Source organism: Camelus ferus, chromosome 32 (assembly GCF_009834535.1).
Source record: "Camelus ferus isolate YT-003-E chromosome 32, BCGSAC_Cfer_1.0, whole genome shotgun sequence".
In the NCBI taxonomy this organism is placed as follows: domain Eukaryota; kingdom Metazoa; phylum Chordata; class Mammalia; order Artiodactyla; family Camelidae; genus Camelus; species Camelus ferus.
The window spans coordinates 11,157,790-11,179,168 of record NC_045727.1 but is presented as its reverse complement, the minus strand read 5'-3'; the positions used below and the strand labels follow the sequence as shown (position 1 = coordinate 11,179,168).

General features: G+C 59.1%; 1 protein-coding gene across 1 annotated transcript; it reads left to right on the top strand.

The window, feature by feature from the left end:
* Positions 1-2,144: 2,144 nt before the first annotated feature.
* PPM1F (protein phosphatase, Mg2+/Mn2+ dependent 1F) lies at positions 2,145-21,379 on the top strand. The gene is made up of 8 exons (XM_032471846.1): positions 2,145-2,202; positions 5,821-6,066; positions 8,700-8,836; positions 12,868-13,070; positions 13,650-13,838; positions 15,456-15,599; positions 17,357-17,450; positions 18,412-21,379. Exons 2-8 carry the CDS (start codon positions 5,870-5,872, stop codon positions 18,747-18,749), a joined length of 1,302 nt encoding a protein of 433 aa, XP_032327737.1. The 5' UTR covers positions 2,145-2,202; positions 5,821-5,869; the 3' UTR covers positions 18,750-21,379.

The following is a 21,379-nucleotide window of genomic DNA, read 5'->3' as shown; positions in this document are numbered from 1 at the left end:
GCCAGCAGCTCGAGGCCTTTCTGCTGTCAGAGGGTCATGCCCGTCCCTGTTGGCCCTCCAGCCCTTCCCTCGCCTCTCCCTGCATTCTGCACACACCTCCTGAGTGTTCTCCCTGCTGGTGTCCTGCAGAAAAGGCCGGGGAGCTTCTACCTGGACATTGGCCCTCACTCCCACCCCTTGCCCCCCACCTGGCGTCTCTGAGCAGGTCTGACCTCATGGCTCTGGGGCCTGTCCCATTCTTATTGTCAAACAGCCATCCTCTCAGACAGGCGGGTGGGAGCCTCAGGCACCCACGATCTCACTCACGTGCCACACCACCCTGGGGGCCGCTGCCACCTGCCCCTCCCCAGCCTCCTCCCCATGCCTACCTGCCCGAGGGGCACCGCATAGGGCCAGCACACATTTACTGCGCTGGGACTCCACCCCTGCCCAGGCTCTGACGAGAGGAAGAAATGCCAGAAACATGTTGCCCACAGGCTCCCCATCTTGGGAGTGGAATCACAGCTGATACTGGAGCCTGGCACTCGGCTGGCTGGGCTGGATGATGTGGGGAGGCTGCTTCCATGAGGGTGGAGCCGGGAGCTGAGACTGGAAGGAATGTAGCAGGAGGGCTTGACAAGACGCTGCAGGGCAGAAGTAATCCTTGGCCCAGCGCCTGCCCACGAGGGGCCAGCTGGCCAAGCAGCAGCGCCTCGCTCCAGTGGCCAGCTCTTGGCTGCCAGCCTTGAATGCAATTGGCACTCCAGAGAGTCTAGTGTGGGCTGCAGTTGAGGGGACTTAAAGTTTATCAGCATTCATGGGCTTTACAGTCCTGCCCTGTGACTGCCTCACCTCACTGTGGTTCTCAGACTTCACCCTCCGCTCCTTCTGATGTAGATGGTCCCAGGCACGCTTTGAGAAACGCTGGGGCAGGGTCTCACAACAGCCCTCGGAACTGGATTGGGTGCTACTGTCCCCATTTTTCGTTAAGGAAACTGGGCACAGGGGAGCTAAGAAACATTTTCAAGGTCACAGTTTCTAAGAAGTGGCCTTAGGTCTTGCTGGGGTCACCACACTTATGGGGTTACAGGATCTAAGAAGGTGTGAGTAGAGTCGGATTAGCCAGCACCCCCTCCGCCCTGCTCTCTCCACCGGGACACCCCCGGCCTTCCAGATCCACCTACCCCAGATGGTGTCCTTTCAAACTGCTCTTTCTTCAAAACCCTCCTGTTAGTGAACCATCCCAGAGACCTTAGTTCTTGGAAGGACACAGGCAGTGTGTGCACCTGGAGGTCAGATGGGCAGGGCCCTTACTCCATTAAAAAAAAAAATGGTTTTTTTAATTATAATTTGCAACTGCATTGATATAACAATGAATATATTAATATATCAAGACATTTTTTTTGATCTAAAAGTTCAATTATCTCTTCCGGCATTAAAACATTTTTGTGGGCTTTTGGGGCAGTGACAGAAAGGCCCCAAAGCTGTTCAGGTCCTTGTCCCTGGACCTGTGCAGCTACGTGGCAAAGGGGAGTCAGGGCTGCAGACGGACGTAGGGCTGCTCATCTGACTTAAAATAGGGAGTGTATCCCGGGCCAATTGGGTGGCCCGATGTCATCACAAGGGTCCTCTTGTTCCTGACTTTGAAGGTAGAAGCGGCTTGAGCCAAGGAGCCAGGCTGTTGGAAGCTGAAAAAGGCAGAACAGATTCTACCCAGAGCTCCCAGAAGGAAGACATCCTGCTGACCTTTGAATTTGGCCCATTGAGACCTTGGAGGCTCCTGACCTCCACACTTGCAAATATTAAATGTGTGTACGTTTGTGACAACTGTCCCAGCAATAGGAAGTTAGCCCCTACAAGTATGGAGGACCCCCGCGCAGTGTGGGCTCGCATCCTCGCTCTGCCGCTTACCGTCTGTTGGCTGCGCAAGTTGTCTAATTTCTGGGCGCTGTGCTGTAGGGATTGAGGTCCCCCATCTACCCGGTCACCGCAGGTAGGGACGTGCCGCGCTGGCCGGTGAGCGCCACCGGGATGCGGGACGCGAGACGCGGGCAGCCGGCGGCAGGTGCGCGCGCCCACCAGGAGGGGCCGCCAGGGGGCAGCAGAGGCTGGCCCCGCCCTCCTGGGCCCGACTGCGCCTGCGCGGCGCCTGCGGCGGCCGGACGGGAAGTGGGCGGGGCCGACCGGCAGCGGCTCGCTGGGCGCGCGGCGGCCGAGTGGCAGGTGAGGCCCGCGGGGACCTGGGGTGCTGCATCCCGGGGCGCGCGTTGGGGGCCACGGCGCCGGGGGAGGCCCCTGCGGGGGAGCTGAGGGGCCAGAGGGGCGGAATAGGGGGCTGGGGCGCCGCGACGGGCTGGGGGCCGAGTGGGGGCTGAAGAGCGGGGGCAGCAGCCGGGACCCGGGAGCCCGAGGCGGGCTCGGGGGCCCGGCGCCGAGGGTGCAGCGTGCGGGGCGACGGGCCCGCGGGGGTGTGGCCGAGCCGGGGCTGTGCACCGAGGGCCATGAAGCAGGATGGGGTGCAGGGGGTGAGGAGTCCCTGCCCTGGCCCCTACCCCGCAGCTCTGCCCCAGCGCCCCCAGCCAGGGCCTGCCCCTACCCTGACCCTACCCCAGTGTGTTAAAGGTGTTTTAGTTAAGGCGAGTGCTTGGGCTGCAGCAGCTTAGCCAGACGTGTGTGAGATTGAACCTCAGGCAGGGAGGCAGGCGATGGGCTCCATCGCTCCAGCTGGTGCCTTCAGGCAAGCCCCTTAACCTCTCTGAGCAGCAGGGAGAAACGGTACCTGGCTGACGGGATTTCAGTGCAGGACCTAACATAGTGGAGCCAGGGCCTGGGCCTGGCGATGGGCCCCTCCCCGCAGCCTCCCACTCAGCGGGACTCTCCCCCTGGGTGACACACGCACTCCCCACATTCCCGAGGCACAGTTCTGTGGGTGAGCTCTGCTCCCACCACTGGAGCTAGACCGCGAGGCTCCCTGCTGCCTTTTGTGCCACATCCGGCCTGTTTTACACTTCCTCCTGCAACGGGCTGGAAGTGACAAAGGCATGGGAAGCCCCCACCTGAGTCCAGCTTGGCCATTTCCTGCCTGTGTGGCCCTGGTCGGGTTGCTGACCGTCCCTGAGCCTGTTCCTTCATCTGTGATGTGTCCTAACGGCTTGTACTTACCAGCATAGTTGTGAGAGGTTAGCAGGACAAATACCACTTCGCCAACCTCCCGCACGTATTCATTCCTGGAATTCCTTTGCGATATCCCCTGCAACCAGCCGTGTCCTTTAGACCTGTGTGCTGCTGGCCCCTGCAGCCACAATGTCTCTCCACTTCCTCTTTCAAGGGGCCAAGCCTCAGGCTGCACACCCCAGCCACTGGGGGTGTCGGGAGGAAGCTGACACCTTCCCTCTGCCCTTGCATTTGCCAGGTGCCACTGCGCTGCCCAGAGGCTGCATTATACCCGAGACAAGGGGGTGGGGACCTGACCTCAGGGAGCTTCTAATCTTGTGAGAAGTCAAGCCTGTAAAACAACGTGAATGTGCCTAATGCAGCAGAAATGCACACTTCAGAACGGGTAGGACAGTGAATTGTGTGCAAAAAGTACCTTAAGAGGAAAAACATGTATATGTAGGAAAAGATCTGGATGGATTTACACCATACTCTTCCCAGTGGTTATTTATGAAGGAAGAGACACGAGTCTTCACTGGGAACATTTTTAACAATGAATGTGATACTTTTGTAACAATGATGCAGTTTATCGCTTTCTCTCTCTTCACTTCTGTTCCAAAGTCGAACAGGACTCAACAGGTACCTTGTCCGTAGTGCCTAGAAAAACACAGTTGTACAAATATGTATTAACTGAGCTTCTGAATCAAAATGGGGAAACTAGAGCAAAATAAATATTTAAATGGAAAAAAATAGAAAAGTGAACTTTCTGGGGTCAGGTGTAAGCAGAAGTGCTGGGGATGCAGGGATGACAGTGCGTGGCACCCAGAGGTATGCCGATTCAGCGGAGGCAGACCCAAGAAGCCTCAGAGCCAGGCCTTGCCGCAGGCAGTGGGCACAGAAATGGGAGAGGGTCTGTAAGAGCTGCCAGCCTCTGAGGGGTGGGCAGGGTGCCATCCAGTGAGGAGGAGCCAGACTCTGCAGCCCCACCCCAGCCTGACCCCCCAGGGCAAGTGACTTGGCCCTTTTGCTACAGCCCCACCTGTAAGGTGGGGGTAATACCCACAGGGTACTGGGAGGTGAGAGAGGAAACTTGCTCTGTGGCCCTGGGGCTCTGGGCTAGCAGCACCTTTATTCCACCACCGCTGCCCGCTCTTGAGCAGTGCAGGGGGCGTCTTTCTAGGAGAGGGAACACCTGGCCGCAGGCGTGTTTGGCCAAACTGGTCCAGCAGGTGGCAGTGGGGCTGGTGGCCCAGTGTCCTGCCCCACCCCCTAGCCTCTCAGCAGCTCCCTGGTCAGGACTCCCCACCAGATCCAGCCCCACTGCATCCCGGTCCTGCTGCCTGCCTGCTGGCCACCGTTGTTCCAGAGACCGGCTCCTTAGCTGGTCCTTGGAGAGCTCTGAGCCACAGCCCTGCCCCCACCCCTCCTGGCACTCCCAGGGCTGCCTCTAGGCCCCCTTGTGGGTAGGAGTTCCTCCCTCTGGCTGTTGTCCAGGCTCCAGGTTCCTATCAGTGTGGTGGACATCACAGATCCAGGAGTTTGTGGAGAAGAGGATGGGCGAGGCAGGAAATTACTTGTGTCCCTACCCCAGCTGGCCCCAGAGAAGGAAGGCTGTGTCCCAGCTCATTTCCTGGCCCTTTGCTCCTCCGTGGGATGCAGAAACAAGTCTGCTGGATCCTGTGACACCCACCTGTCCGCTTTCCCCCAGAGAAACAAGCAGACACAGGAGAAGGGGCTCCAGGCCTGGGAAGCAGCATCTGAAGGCTGGGAGACAAAAAGGAGGTTCCTGTGTCCCCCACAATCCCCCAGCCGACCGTGAGGTCGAAGGCAGGGGTCTTGGAATCTGTACTTTAGGCCATGAGCCCTCACATGCATCCTGGGAGGTCAGTGAGCCTGCTGCCCTCCCGCTGGATCCTCATCACTCATCTAGGGAGCCTGTTCCGAGCTGCCTGGATCTCAGGGCCTACAGAGTATTTATTTCTGGGCCCGGAATTGCAAGGGAGCTGGGCAGCCAGTTGTTTCCCGGGGCGGTTCAGTGTTAACGTTTCTCTCCCGAGCAACAGGCCAGAGCAGTTTGCAGGCCCAAGAGGCAGCTTGGCCTCTCTCTGCCCGGGGGCATCTGAGCTTGCTGGGAGATTTGCGCCATCTTCCTGTTGTTTGTCATTGGCTCAGGCCGGCTTGGCCTGGTCCCCGGTCACACAGCCTCCCTCGCGGTTACAGTGTGGGTGTCAGTCCTGCCCTCACCTGATTGCTCTTTTTATTGAGCACCTTTCATCTGTTTTCCCTGTTTGCTCTTTGCAGCCTGGGGCTGAATTGTGTTCCCTTGTGAGGACATGGGAGGGTGACAAGGTGTGTGAGCCTGTCTCCAGAACCTTCCATCACACACGCCCCTTCTTTCTGAGTTATTTGCACGTGTCTACATCAAGAAATTAACTTTCAATTCCTGTCTCTGACAGAAGAGAGAGGTTTAGTGTTTTTTTTTTTCTCCCTGTACCCTGTGCCTTTTGCCTTCCCAGTCCGCTTTCCCTCTCCCCATCCCCCGGGCCTGCCCTTCTGAGCCCGGTCCTTATTCCTCCAGGAGACCTGTGTGCTCTGGACAAGGACACCCCACCCTGCCTGGGTGGTGAGTCCCCGAGTCTGCGGGCATCCCCAGCCTGGGTTCTTGCTGAGCCTCTTGTCCCTGCACAGAGTGAAGACTGACAGGGGCCCGGCAGCAGCCCCCGGGGATGCCCTGGGCATGGCCTCTGCAGCCCTGCAGCCCAGCAGTCAGACGGCAGAGGAGACCCCTGGCTTCGTGGACGCGTTCCTCCATGAATTCCCAGCCCCACTGAGCCCGGAGAGTCCTCTGCCATGGAGGGTCCCAGGGACAGTCTTCAGCCAGGAGGAGGTGGAGGGCGAGCTGGCTGACCTGGTGATGGGCTTCCTGGGCAGCAGGTGGGCCAGGGCGCAGGGAGGGGGTGGGCCGGGAGGGGAGCACGGCTGCTGACCTGACCCTGCACCTCTGCTCAGTGTCCAAGGGCTTTGCCAGGGCGGCCATGACAAAACACCACAGACCAGGTGGGTTAGAACAACAGAAACACCCCATCTCACAGCCCGTGTTGGTCCGTGGGGTTCTCAGGTTGAAAATGGAATCTGGCATGAGCTGTCCCGAGGTCAGATCACCAAGTTCAGGGCCGTGGTGATTTACATCCCGTTCCTGCCCACCCCTCATTGTCAGTGATCATGTCTCAGGTCCCCAGGCAGCATGTCCCTGATGCTGTAACCACTGATGTATATTTTCACTTTCTGCTGCTGGACTGTACGCTCCTTGGAAACCCCAAGGAGGGCCGCACAAGAGCATGTCTCGGGTTCCTAGTCACTGGCGTCTTTAGGAGCCTCAGGGTGCTGGATGGGACCCCTGGATGAGGCAAGAGGGGTGCCAGGGAGCCAGGCCATGGCCCACAGCCAGGCATTGTCTGGTCCCATGGCTGGAAGCTGCCCTGCCCCCAGCAGGCTTGTCTGGCCTGCAGGAAGCTGCTGGGCTGCGTCCCTTACCCTCACCGGGAGCAGGAGAACCCAGTGGAGTAAGGGAAGCCCAGCGGCTGGCAGGAAATGCCCGCGCCACAGAGGAACTCACTTCTCCCATCTTGGCTGGTGGTTTTGCAGAAGCAGTTCCGGGGGGGAGGGTAGAGCTCAAGTGGCAGGGCTCATGCTTAGCTTGCACGAGGTCCTGGGTTCAATCCCCAGTCCCTCCATTGAAAAACCAAATAAATAAATAAACCGAATTACCTCCCCCCTGCAAAAAATAATTTTATATATATAAAAAAGAGCAGTTCCAGAGGCCTCATCCCTGAGTCACTCTCATTTTAAAAAATTAGTCATCCCACTAGGTCCCTGAGCCCATCTGTAGATACACCATGGATGCCCAGAGGGACGTGACCACCTGCCCAGCTATCAGGAGGTCCTTGCTCTCAGGGAAAGCCAGTGTCAGCCTGGCACAGTCATGGCCACCCTGGGCGGGGCCCGGCCCTCAGGGACAGGCTCACGGTGTGTCCTGGAGGCTGTAGGGGCACCACCTATGCCCTGGGAGCCAGTCTCTGTACCCCCAGACTTCCCAGGAGCCTCCAGCATCCCTTTGCTCCTGCCTGGAGTCTCCCCTTCCCCACCGTTTGCTTTCCCACACCCGCCTGTGCTGACCCCAGCTCTGTTCTGGGTAGCCTGAATGTCACTTTTGAAGCAGCCAACCATGTCTCGCTCCCCAGACATGGCCCCAGGCGGCGCTCCTGGAGTCACCCCATTTCTCTGGTGCTCTCCACCCCATTCATCCACCCAGACCACATGCCCCCTGGCCTCAGGGCCCTTGACCTCACTGGGCCCGGAGACTCACTGCAGACCTGGCCGGTCCCCTCCCATCCACTGCCAGACCCAGTGCTTGCCCCTCAGTCCACCCTCCGAGGCAAGGCCAGGGAGGTCTGGAAAAGCCCAGTCAGATCACGCCACGTCCCTCTTCAAGCCATGCCAAGGTCATGGCTTCCGTTGCTCTGACAGTGGCCCCCCCACCAAGGGACCCCTTCACCAACAGCCCCAAATGGCCCACCTTGCCCAAGGATCCCTGGGCTGCACACAGCCTGGCCTTCCAGACACATCCCGTGGATCCCGTGCTCCCTGGAGTCCTCTCCTGGGGCGGCTGTGACCAGACACCACAGGCTGGGCAGCCTGAGCAGCAGGAACATGTTGTCTGGGGGTCCTGGAGGCTGCAGGTCCCAGGTCAGGTGTTGGTGGTGCTGGGTCCTTACCTGGAGGCTCACCACTACAGTACCCTCCTCATCTTCACACGGTGTCTCCCCGTGGTCTGTGTCCAAATTTCTCCTTTGTTATTTTTTTTAATTTATTTATTATTATTATTATTTTTGTACTTTGGTGGGGAAGTAATTAGGTTCATTTGTTTTTAGAGGAGGTACTGGGGATTGAACCCGAGACCTTGTGCATGCTATAAACATGGGCTGTACCACCTGAGCTATATAGTCCCCCCTTAATTTCTCCTTTGAATAAGGACACCAGCATCATTGGATTAGGGGCCCACCCTACTGCAGTGTGACCTCATTTCAACTAATTGTGTCTGCAGGAATCCTATTTCCAAATAAGGTCATATTCTGTGACACTGGGGGTTAGAGCTTTAACATGAATTTTGGGGACACAGTTCAACCTGTAAGACTCCCCAACCCCCTGCTTGTATTGGTGACCAGGAGCTGTCATGAGGCCAAACATGCTGGGCAGTTTGGCCTGGCCACCGAGGCCAGTGGACACAGCTCACATGTCTGTGACACCCTCTCCCCAGCAGCCCCCACCCACGTTGGTGCAGCCAGGCCCCCATAAATGGCATTATAGGGACGTCTGTCTAGCTCCCCAGGGACCAGAGGCCAACCTGCTTGTCGTGGCTGTGCATGAAGTGTGAGCAGTCACTGCTGCGTCTGGAAGGGCCTCCCTGAGTGGAAAGGGGCCCTTGGTCTCCGCCCAGAGCATCGGGGCAGGCCCTGGGCTCCTGGCTTCTGCAGAGAGCCAGCGCTTCACTCCTGTTCTGTCCTCAGGAGCGCTCCACCACCACTTGCTGCGTGTCTGGCCCACGAGGCAGTTTCCCAGCTGCTGCAGACGGACCTTTCTGAGTTAAGGAAACTGCCGGAGCAGGAGGATGAAGACGAGGAGGAGGAGAAGGCCCCTGTGACCCGTGAGTTCTCCCTCTTGGGGCCCCGGGCTTAGTGGGCACGGGATCCAGGCCACAGGGGAGCATCGGGTCTCACCTGGCCCCCTTTTCCATCCCGTTTTGCTGGTGGATGGGCAGTCGTGGGCAGCACCAGGTACGTGCTCACAACAGAGTGGCAGAGTCCAGTTGCAGGGAAGGGCCTCCCTGTCGTGGAGTCGGCTGGTGGGAGCCGCACCGGCTCCCGGAGTTTCAGAACAGCCTGGAGACAAGCAGCTTGGTCCAGGTTCATGAGGGAGAAACCCGCTTGCACACCTGCTCTTCTGCCTCAGAGGCTGACATGTGGGTGGTGACAGGGGAGCTGTTCCCAAGTCGAGACCCATCAGGCAGAGACTCAGGGACCCTGAGAGCTTGGGGAGTCGCCATGGAGGCCTGTGTCCTGCTGCCGGCCGGCAGCCAGAGGAGCCCAGGGGGAGCAAGCCTCACATAAGTCAGGGCCCTCGTCTCGCAGGCCTTTCTCACTTTCCTCATAGTCTGTTCCAACAGTATTTCACCCAAATGTCGGTTCGCATTGGACCAGAACCACAGGGAGCGAGGTGTGGGCCTGGCCTGGAGCAGGGGCTCACCCCTCCCCATGCTGGAGAAGATACAGCAGGGCACTCAGGATACTGGGGGGTCCTGGTCAGGGATGGGGGTCCCGGAGACGAGGGAGCAGGGCTGGGAGGCAACGGAAGCCTCAGCAGATTTCCCTTCCTTTGCCATTTCCTATCCAGCTGTGTTACTTTGTTATTTTTTTTATTGACATAACTGATCTGTAACATTGTTTGACCCAAGCGTACAGTGTGTCCGTTTGATCCCTTTTACATATGGTTACCCAGCACCTCCACCACCTCCCATGATTATTATCCATGTGGCCTTAGTGGCATTAGTGTCACATGGAGGGCAGAGGGAGGAAGTGGGGGGCACACGTGGCCTCCACGGCTGGGGTAGGTGCCGGCCTTCCGCCCTCTTCCCTGGCTGCCGGCCCGCCTCCATCCCAGCACAGCCTCGCAGGCCTGCCCCGGTGTCCAGCCGCAGGGCAACAGACAGCCTTTGTCCTCTGCAAAGCCTGTCACAAAAGCCAGCCCCGCCCGGCCCCGCCTGCGTCTACCGGGAAGTAGCGCCACCTGCTGGCGGGAAGGAGCTGTGCGCTGCTGACACCCCAGAGTCGGTGCCCCACTCCGAGGGCCAGGGAAGGGGGGTGGATCTCAGCCACCACCCTCCAAGCAGGCCTGGGCTGGCCGCCCTCCTCAGCTCACCCTGTCATGGGAGTGGAATGCAGTCACCGCTGCCTTTCGAAGCCATTCTTGCAAACTGGCACCATGTGGGTGTTACAAGAATCCCAGCCCGAGGGCAGAGGTGTGACTGAGAGCTTTCTGGCCTGCCCCAGGGATTGGTTCCCAGGAAGACAGGCTCTCCCATGGGCAAGTGGTCCTCCGTGGTTCGTTGTCCTCATCCGTAACTGCCCTTTGCTGGAGCCCAGGGTCCAGTTTACACATGTTGACTGATGTGGTAGCAGGACCTGAGGCAGAGGGTGCACGGTGCCTCTGCCTCCCTGGCTGTTTCATGCCTGACACAGGCATGGAGCCTGGGTCCAGGGGAGAAAAGAGGGGCAATGGCGTGCAGACCAGCTGGACAGGGCTGTCCGACTTGGTGGCTAGGGAGCCACTGGGCCAGGGTACATGGACCTGTCTTGGAGACTTGAGCCTTCGCTGTACCCACAGCCCCCAGGTCAACCCTGCAGGTCCCCTGTTCTCCCAGACACCTGAATGGCCCCCACGTCCTGGTTGTGGTGGCAGCGGCCAATTCGAGACCCTCTGCCTTGCTGCATGGGCTCCCTCGGACGTGTCTCCCCACCTCTCAAGTGCACAGACCCCCCCGAGCCTCCTTAGCCTCTGCTTGCCCACTTCTGCAGCCGCCACCCCTGTTCCACTTCCCGCTGTCCTCTGAGTGCCCCTGCTTTCAGCTCCCTGCCCTGGAGCCCTTCCCCCTGACCACTCACACCTGGGCCAGCAGGGTCCCCGTGCCCGGCGTTTGAGGCTCTGAGGCATGGCCCCAGGGTCCCTTTGGACCTGTTACTTGTCAGTCTTTTGTTTTTAGAAGCCAGGTATGGGTAGGATTTGGGGTTTTCTTTTAAAATTCATATTATGGGGGGTAAGCATTCCCTGTTGTTACATAACAGATTGTCCCCATATTGAGCCACTTGAAACAATAAACATTTGTTATCCCACAGCTTCTGTGGGCCTGGAATTTGGGAGCAGCTGAGCTGGTGGTTCTGGCCCTGGGTCTCTTGTGAGGTTGTGGTCAGACAAAGGCCAGGGAGTTGGGGATTGGGTCACTCGGCCTCGGGGTCCCGCTCAGCAGATGGCCTCGCTGGTGCTTGGGTGTCCTCTAGCCATGGCTGCTGGCCTCCCTGAGGACCAGCAATTCAGGAGGGAGGGGCAGAGAGAGAGAAGCAGAGACAGATAGAGACACAGAGAGAGACAGACAGAGAGAGAAATGGAGACAGAAAATGAGAAACGGAGAGGGAGAGAGAATCAGGGTGAGAGACAGAGGTGGGAAAGACAGGGAAATGACAAGAGAGACAAAGACAGACAGGGTGAGAGAGAGGGACAGAGAAATGGGAGAGACAGACAGGGGAGGAGAAAGAGGGAGGGGCAGAGCCCTCGGGGTGGAAGCCCCAGGGCCTCCTCGGACTGCTCAGGCCACTTCTGTTTTAGTCTTTTCAGGAAAAGCAAGTCACTGAGTCCCAGCCTTAAGGGGAGGGCTCCCACTTTGGAAGTGAGAAGTGTTAAAGCACGTATGGGTGTATTTTAACACCAGCATCTGGGGCCAGCATGTGAGAGCACACCCGGCCCGGCCCTGCAGACGCCTCTGCTGACCGTGTGGGGTGGCCTTTCCTGCCTCTTCTCTGGGCCCTAGGGGTCAGGGCTTTTTCACGTTCTCATGATGAAACCCTGTGTGGAATTTCCCCTACTCCTTTTTTTGAGTTTTTTCTTAATATCAACTTTTTTTACACCATGACATAAGCATTTCATATGCTTGCAAAGTATTTCTGCTTCACCCTTTGACTTTTTAAAATTAAACGTTATTCTCAGGTAATCGTAGCCTCATGTGCAGTTGTGAGAAGTGACAGTGAGGGACCCTCTGGTCTTTATCCAGTTCCTCCAGTGGTAACATCTCACAAAACTGGAGTAAAACATCAAAGACGACCAGGATCTTGATATGCTTTCATTCCATAAGGATGGTCATGTTACTTTTACGGCCTCCCTAAGCCCCTTCCCTGCCCTGACTCCTGACAGCCGCGCATCTCTGCTTCTACAGTCTGGTCCTTTCAAAGGTGCACATAAATGGAATTATGGTGTGTGACTCTCGGGATTGGCTTTTTTCACTCGGCCTGGCTCCCTGGAGTTTCACCCAGGGTCTGTGTGTCAGTAGCTCCTTCCGGCCTTCCTTCCCCTGCACGCTGTTCAGGGAGTTTGTCGTTCGCCCCTTGAAGGACACCTGGGCCGGTTCCAGCTTTCAGCTGTTGTGGACACCCTGCTGGGACCCCTGGGGCAGGTCTCTGCAGTCTTCCTTTCTCTGGGATGTGAGTCCCAGGGTGCAGTTGCTGGGCCGGAGGGCAGTCACAGGTTTAGATGTGAAGTTCATTTGTAATAGCAGCTTAATTCTTTGTCAGGAAAGTAGACCATAATTTACTCTGTCATTGGATATATGTCATTTCTAATTGAGGCACAATTATAAACGATTCTGTACTCATCCTTAGATTATTTTGCATTCCCAGCTCTTTGCTCTGGGGGGCTCCTGGCGCGTGTTGCCAAACCGGACACTTCTTGGGCCACTGACCCAGGCTGTGCACGCAGTGCCTTAGGCTGCTGTGCTCGCAGGGGCCAGCAGTGAGGGGCTGGTGGGGCCTGTGCCCGCGGGGCGGGATCTGGGAGCTGCCGGGAGATGCAGGGACCGCAGGAGGGGGACCAGCGGAACCAGCACTTCCCTGATGGTCCTGTCCCTCCCCGCAGTGCTGGACGCCGCTGGCCTGGCACGGAGCCTCTTCACCTGGCTCTGGGAGGCATGCAGCCGGTGGCAGAAGCAGGTGCCCATGGCGGCCCGGGCTCCACAGCGGCAGTGGCTGGTCTCCGTCCACGCCATCCGCAATGCCCGCCGCAGGATGGAGGACCGGCATGTGTGCCTGCCCGCCTTCAACCTGCTCTTCGGCCTGTCTGTGAGTGCCCACCACCCGGCCCAGGGTGGGGCCTTACACCCCAGTCGGGACAGCCTGGAGGCTTGCTCGGGGTGGGGATCCTGGTGCCCAGTGGGGTTGTTGGCCAGAGCCCAGGCGGGAGGGGTGTGCACAGCTGCTGTGGTGCTATTGGCTCTGGAACAGCCTCCCGGAGGTCTTGGAGGCCCAGTTCATCCTCCCAGCGCTTCTGGGCCTGGGCAGCCACCGGCCACCCAGCTCTCCCAGCTGAGGGGCTGAGGAACGTCTGTTGGGGGGACTCAGGCACCATGTTCACCCTGACTCTTGCTTCTGAGCCTGCTCTTCCCCGGCAATGGTGGCCACCTGGTCCCTCACCTCATCCCACACTCCCAGCAATGGGCCCATCGGAAATGGAGGCTCCCAAGGGGTGTTCCCCACTGAGCCTCCAGGGCGGCCTGTCTGAGGGTGGAGGCTGTGCTGTTAGGCCAGATCCTGCCCCAGTCAGCGCCTGGCTCCACCCCAGACAAGATCCTCTGGCCAGGTCACTGCCTCAGTCAGTCTTGAGGCTGGCAGGGCCATGACCCCCACCATGCTCCCCACAAGGACCCCGTGGACCGCGCCTACTTCGCCGTGTTTGACGGTCACGGAGGGGTGGACGCCGCAAGGTACGCATCTGTGCACGTGCAGGCCAACGCCGCCCGCCACCCGGAGCTGCCCAGCAACCCCGCAGGGGCCCTGCGGGCAGCCTTCGGTCGCACCGACGAGATGTTCCTCCGGAAAGCCAAGCGAGAGGTGAGACCAGCCGACGGGCCTCCCGCAGTTGGGGGGCCAGGGGGCCAGGCCGGGCAGAGGGAGAGAACCTGTAGTGGCCGGTGGTGGCGGAAGGCCTGCGCTAAACCCTGAGGGCGGGCACCTCCCTTCACTCCTGTTGTGCAGGGTGCTTGTTCTTTTTTTGAATAGAAGCAGCGCGAGGCTGCCCCTGCTCCAGCAGAAGGTGTGTGGGCCTCATGGGAAAGGGCTGCCCGTTTAAAATTGTCCTGATCAGCCACGATGAGATGACAGATGCAGAGACATCTCCTTTGAAAGGTGTCATTATTTGTGGTTTCCAGTGGGAGACTCAGGACCACACAGGAAGCACTAGGGTCGGCAGGAGGCAGAGAGGAGAGCGTGGCCCAAGCCTTCATTGTGGCCTCCGCGAGGAGGCCTGGGCAGGGCAGGCGGGCTCCTCACAGCAAGCTTAGGGTCTGGTCGTGTGACTAGGCCTGGTGGGCTCTGGGCTACAGGGATGGTCCCCAGCCATCCAGGCCAGGGGAGATGCTGCCCAGGGGAGAGGAAGTGGCTGAGGACATGGGCTTTGACTGGCTGGCTCTTGCAAGAAAGGCACACCCCTCAGGGAGACACTTGCTGTCTAGGAATTGGCCGTGGGTGGGAAACTCTCTTCAGTATTCAAAAGGCCCCCAGCTTGTCTCAGCATCATAAAATACAGCAAACCCATCACAGGACCAGTGCAGGCAGACCTTGGCGATCTTGCGGGCTTGCTTGCAGACCACTGCAAGAAAGTGAATAGCGCCATAAAGCAACTCACATGAGTTTTTTCGTTTCCCGGTGCGTGTAAAAGCTGTTTAGTGTACGGTCATGCATTAAACATGCAACAGTGTTACATCTAAAACGACACACGTACATTTAAAAATACCTTATTGCTAAAAAATGCTAGTGTCAGCCAAGCCTTCAGCGAATTGTGATTTTTTGCAGTGGTCACATCAAAGATCCCTGACCCCAGGTCACCATGACAGATAATGAGGAAGGGCAGGGCATACTGTCATCAGACGCCCTGAGCACAGACTCAGCAGAATCAACAAGGCTGAGCTTTGCATCTGAACAGAAAACCTTCCAGCATCTAGGACCGTGAGGCGGGAGCCCAGTCCTCCTGGCCACTGTCACCCAGAAGCCCAGGGCTGCCTCTCAGAGTCGAGAAAGGACTCTCTAAAGCAGATGTTTGGAGCAGGTTACGATTACTTAAAGACACCTTTTCTGAGGTATAATTGACACGTAACAAACAGACTGCGAATCTACAATGTACGGTCTAGGTGTTGGACAGGTTGTTACAGTGTACCCCTTAGTACAGTAACAGATGTATTCATCACCCCGGAGCTTCCTTCTGTCCTCTGTCATCCTCCTCCCACCCCCCCACCCCCCAGACACCCACTTGTCTGCTTTCTGACACCGCGGACGGCAGGGTCTGCGTTTGCTGATTTGATGTAAAAGCCCTGCCTGGTCCCGGTGAGCATTGCTGAGGCCCTGCATGCATCAGTCCCTTCCTGTGCCCCGTGGATTGTCATCTGGCCAGCATGGGGCCTGGGCCTTTGGTGGGTACTGCCATCCTCACCTGTTTGCACCCTCTGCCTGCAGCAGCTGCAGAGCGGCACCACGGGAGTGTGCGCACTGATCACCGGGAAGACCCTGCATGTGGCCTGGCTTGGGGACTCCCAGGTGGTCCTGGTGCAGCAGGGGCAGGTGGTGAAACTGATGGAGCCGCACAGGCCAGAGCGGCAGGTAAGGCCCCCCACCCTGCCCCTCGACCCCATTGTGCTGGCAGAGAGCAGGCAGGTGCTCAGGGCTCAGGTGGACTAGGATACAGTGGATCCCTGGACCATCTTCCCAGGGAACTCCTGGCGCTCCTCCAGAGGGAGGGCTCCCCGCCTGATTCTAATGGCCAGGGTCCCCTAAAGGTGGGGGCACTAACAGCCAGGAGCCCCAAGTGAGCCCAGAGCTGTATGCAGGGGAGAGCAGGGCCCTCTGCCTGGCAGGGGGCCCAGTAAGTGGGGTTAACGTGCAAGGTCCTGTCCTGAGAGCTGCAGGACAGGGGCAGGGTGCGGGAGATGCAGCGACGGAAATGCATGGGAGGAGCCAGATCCCCGGGCAGATGTAAGCCCAGTGGGCAGGGCTAGAGTCCAGGAGAGGGCAGGCTAAGCCAGGACCGCCACCCAGAGACTCCTGTCCGCTGCTCTGCTGCTCTCGTGGCAGGAGGCACTTTGTCAGGAAGCCTGGGAGCTCCTGGAATGATCAGACCACCAGAGGGCGATCTGAGGCCTGGTTCACAAGAGACCTGGCCCTGGATTGCCGGCCAGCTGTGGGGAGGACCTGCCCAGCTAGGCAGGAGGGATAGAAAGAGTCCAGGCTTTGGGGCCAGGGAGTCTGAGAGGCCTTGGACAACTAAGAGGCAGGCGATGCCTTTAATCTGGGGGCCAGGGAGCTTGAGGTGGGATGTTCCCGGTGAGTGCGAGGCCTGGAGGGGCTGGTGGGTCATGGGCCTTGGGGCCACTGCTCCCGAAGCTGCCGGGTGTGCAAGGGGAGGGTGTGGCAGGAGAGTGGGCGAGTCCCCTCGGAAGTGACGGGAAGCAGTGGAGCACAGCATGGCCGGGAGCCCTGGATGAACGGCCACCTGCCTGGGCAGTGCACAGGTGAGCGAGGCCGCTCGGGCCCAGGCGGGCGGGAGGGAGGCTGGGGGCAGCGAGAGGAGACAGCCAGGCAGGGGCCTTGCTGCACAGAGCTGCACTCCAGGTCTGCCTGCTGCTGGGAACCCACCAGCCGCCAGCTCTGGGCTTGGCCTTGGAGAAACTGGTTCAGGCAGGTAGGAAGGATAAGGTGGGAGGGTAGCTGCGTGAATGGGTGTCCAAGGAGACAGGAGGCAAAGGTGGGGGTGCCCTGAGCCCCAGGATGCCCCAGTCCCGGACCAGGCAGGTGCCAGGTGGGAGCCACAGCAGAGATGCTGTGTTATGACCCTTCAGACAAACTTCTCCAGGGGAATTTATAGGACCAAAGAGATCTTTAGGACTTGGGGCTGGGTGGGCCTCTGCCTTGTCCTCTTAGACCTGGCACCGTAGCCCTTTGTGGAGCCAGACAGCGCCCAGGTGGGGTTGAGGCGGACAAGGACCCAGGGGCAGGGGTTGGGGACAGGTTCCACCCAGCCAGCCCAGTGGCCGCACGCTTGGTGCCGTAATGGAGGGGCAGCATCCCCACGTGAACAGTGAGGCAGCCAGGGACCCACGTCTGACCCCAAGGCTCTCTCTCCTGCTGCTGTGAGCATCTCCCCTCCCCACAAATACCGCTTAGGAAAGCCGTCCGTCTACGCTGGTACCACCACCTATTCCTGCATCATGGGCTGTTGAGGTTATTCACAATTCCTCACTGTCTCACTAATGCCTCCCCTGAGCGTTGCCCAAAGCCGCACTGCCTCGGACACCAGCCAGTCTCCCCTCAGGCGGCAGCGCACTCCCGGCCCACCCAGCCCGCCCTGGCTGTCTCTGCAGGACGAGAAGGACCGCATCGAGGCGCTGGGTGGCTTCGTGTCCCACATGGACTGCTGGAGGGTCAACGGGACCCTGGCCGTCTCCAGAGCCATCGGTGAGTCTGGAGAGTGCAGGTGCAGACACCGTGGGAGCTTTCATCCCGCAGGACACCTGGGGGATGAGGTGTACTCGTGGGAAGGGGTCCTCAGAAAGACCTAGTAGGGGACCCTTGGCTGGCTACTTTATGTGCTAAAGGTGATTTTTTTATAGCCCACAAATCAGGCTTATCCTCCCCTGCTTCTCTTTCATGCTGATGATTCTTTTTTTTTTTTTTTCTATCTTAATAAAAAAGGTAAGGAAAGCAGTGCCTGCTCCCCCATCCTGTCTTCTCAGCATCATGTCTGGACACCCGGCCGCAGCCGGGGACTCAGACCTCCTTCTAGGTGCTGAGAAATCATTCCCTTCCTGCCGCCCCTGCGGTGTGGCCCCAGCCCCTCCCAGCCTCCTGAAAAAGCAGTTTGCTTCTTCTTGATAAATGTGGTGCCTTCCTTAGAGATGGACACCAGGGTGGGGGAGGCAGAGAGGGGCCAGGCTCCTTCCCAGGAGAGGGGACCAGCAGGAAACTCTCAGGTGAGATGTGAAGAGGAGGCAGCAGAGGGCCAGGTGGGGCATGAGCCTCTGAGGAGGCTGTGCCGTGTTCTTTTCTGCGAGGGGGAGATAAGGAGCCAGCATCCACACCCTCTCAGGAGGGGAGCTGCAGGGGCTGGAGAGGGCCAGGGCCACAGCCGGGACAGTGTCCTGGGCCTGTCACCCCCTTTGAAGTGAGACAGCTGTCATGGGAAGCTGACCCCTCACCTTGCTGGGTTCTAACTCTGCCCTTGGGGACACAAGAGGCCACGTTACCCTGCTTTGTTCCTTTGTAGTCCCCGGCACCCTACAAGACAGCGTTTTCGCCCTGTGTCCTTGCCCCATGGGCCAGGCGTTGGAGGCTGGGTGGTGGCAAGGAGGCCCAGACCTGGGGACAGGGGTCAGGGGAGCAACAGGGGTGCAGCCTCACGACCCTCTCCCACGCCCAGGGGACATCTTCCAGAAGCCCTACGTGTCTGGGGAGGCGGATGTGGCCTCACGAGAGCTGGTGGGCACAGAGGACTACTTGCTGCTGGCCTGCGATGGCTTCTTCGACGTGGTCCCCCACCAGGATGTGGCTGGCCTTGTGCAGGGCCACCTGCTCAGGCAGCAGGGCAGCGCGGAGCACGTGGCCGAGGAGCTGGTGGCTGAGGCCCGGGAGCGGGGCTCCCATGACAACATCACAGTCATGGTGGTCTTCCTCCGGGACCCGCAAGTCCTGCTTGAGGGCGGGGCCCAGGGAGTGGGCCTCTCAGAGCCAGAGACCAGCTCTCCACCAAGAAGCTAGGAGGTCCAGGCCCCCCGCCCCCTGTTGCCCTCCCCCTCAGATGCCTTAGGACCCGACAGAATTTGGGCAGCGGATGCCACCCACACAGCGCTTGCCCCACTCACCTCCCTCCATGCTTGCATCTGCCCATCCTGGTGGCGTCCCAGGGGATGGTGGGATCTCCAGAGGAAGCCCAAGGAGGAGACCTCACCGAGGGGAAGGGCCGGGAAGCGGACAGGTTCTGTGCCCCATTGGGCCAGGGTGGAACCATGGGCTGCGGGGGGCGGCCGCAGCCAGACCAGAGACAGCGGGCATGCACGTGGGATAGCAGAACGCTGTGTGGGGGACTCTCGGGCAGAACTGGGAGCCACAGACATTTTCAAGTGCCCTGGGCACCAGCAAAGATTTCCCATCCGCCCCTCACTGCCCGTGCCTGAGAGGGCTTGTGGGGACAGATGTGCCTGGCAGGTCCCGGTGCTTGGTGGGTCCTGGCCGAGCTGAATGGTTTCCCAAAGTGGGGAGGGTAGCCTCGTGGGGAACAGGGGGGTGCCGGGGTCCGATGTGCGGTGCCCACCTGACAGTGACCTCCCCGGTTCCCTCTTAACCCCTCATGGGAGGGGATGCTTGACAAAGACACGTGGGTCTTGTTTGCCGTCTTTTTCTCCAGGGAAAAGGACGTCAGAAGCAGTATTTCAGGTTCTGTCCTTGTTTATTGGTGCCAAGAGGACCCACCGTGTCACATAACTTAAACAGAGCTCAGCATTTATCTTATTCTTTAGAAAAGCTAAGTATTATTTTTTGTTTTTTTGAGAAACTTCTTTTGCAGTATTACTGAATTTTTTTCCTAAATCAGGATTGAAAAAACACTTTTCCAGGTGGTATTAATAAGCCATTCAAGTGCCTTAAACAGCTTTTGGTGAGGCTGTAACTGCCGGACCCATGACGGAGTCCCATAGCATGTTTCACTTTTTACAAAAGCTGGATTTATTTTGTCATAGTGGCATGATTTTGGCCAGAGTTCTGCCCAGAAGAGTTCTTTCTACCTTTGTGCTGTGCCAGTGAGAGCGAGGGCTAAGCTGAGTGGCTAGGGAGTCAGGGACTGTGGCCCTGCTGCTCACATCTGTGATTGGACCCCAGGCGGAGGGACTGAGCTCTGTTGAGTGGGCGAGTCCTTACTGCTATTTGGAATGTTCCAGAAGGTCTTGTGTGTTGGTAGCTAAATTGGTTTCCTCCAGAAACATGCTTAAGGGGCCACGCGAGGCTGAGGCAGCCTGTGGGGCTCGGGCAGTATTTCCAGGCAGTGGGGATGACGCTGGGAGTCTGTCCCACCCAGGCTGCAGCCCCTCCTGGGTTCCTGTGGCCAGTGGCCTCCTCTGCCCGCAGCCCACCTGCATGCGACAACCTCACGGCCCGGTGGACCTTGGGAAGGTGGAGCTCAGTGGCCAGGTGATCGGGTGTTTCTCCGTTTAACCTGAAGGCCCGGCTCTCTGGGGCCCAGAGGTCCCCTTGTCGGCCCCTCCCAGCACAGGGACCCAGGGAGCCCAGTTCACCCGCCGCGAGGGGCTGGCCTCAAGCGTGCACCTAGGCCCAGAGCCAGTCTTCCCTCTGGACTGGGCATGCTCAGCCTCCACCAGTCCTGGCCCTGGTCTGGAAACCTCGGTCCCCTTCTCAAGTCCCAGCTGCATCACTAGGTCATGTCTTTGCACCTCCCTGGGCCTCAGGGTCCCCTCTGTAGGGCGCAGGGCTGCACAGAGTCTGTGCAGCAACGGCTGGCATTCTGGAGGAGCAGGGCCACTGCATGAGCCGGGCGACCTGGGGTGATGTTGCCAGTGCTGAGGGCACCCTCGCCAGCGGGGAGGGGTGATTAAGTATTATTAGTGTCTATTAACATTAAGTGAGCTGGAAAAGAATCACTGGTGCCAACGCCTGCCCCGTACGGAATATGAGAGCCCAAGCAAGCTTCACAGGTGGGGCTGATCCCAGCCAGCAGGGCAGGGGAGGCTGGGAGAGGGCAGGGCGCCCACCTTCAGGGTCAGGCTCCCAACCCACTGAAATCCCAGGGGCAGTCACAGCCTCCCTGGCTTGGCCCAGCCCATCCTCAGCATCCAGGACTAGGAGCTGGGCATTTAGTGGGGAGAGTGACGGGGGGCAGGCCCCATGGGAGAAGCACAGACTGTCTGGGGTCCTGAGTCAGCTTTGAGCCACCCCTGCCCTCCCTGGGGCCAGCACATGGCCCGTCCTCGCCCTTTCCCCTGCGACTGGAGCTCCAGTGTGGACGTGGGTGTCCTGGCCACCTCAGCAGTATTCCCGGGGTGGTGGGGACAGCTCCACTGCTCCCGGGCCCAGCCCCCACCCAAACCACAGGGAAACCAGGGCCCTGTGCCAAGGGAGCTGTCAGGTTTGATCCTGGCTACAGCCCAGAGCAGGGCAGCCATGGGGGCCTGCACTCTGCCAAGGCTCCAAGGCTTTGCCAGATGCGGCTGTGGCCCTGCCAAGAGTTCTGTGCAGTCTCAGTGGGCTTCCTGAAAGTGGTGTTCTGTGCGGGGTCGGGGGGTTCTTGTTCCTAGATGGGGTGGCTGTTTCCCCACTCGACAAGTCCCAGGGGTTGCTGTGCTCAAGTGTCAATAAACCACGAGCTCTGAACCCTGTCA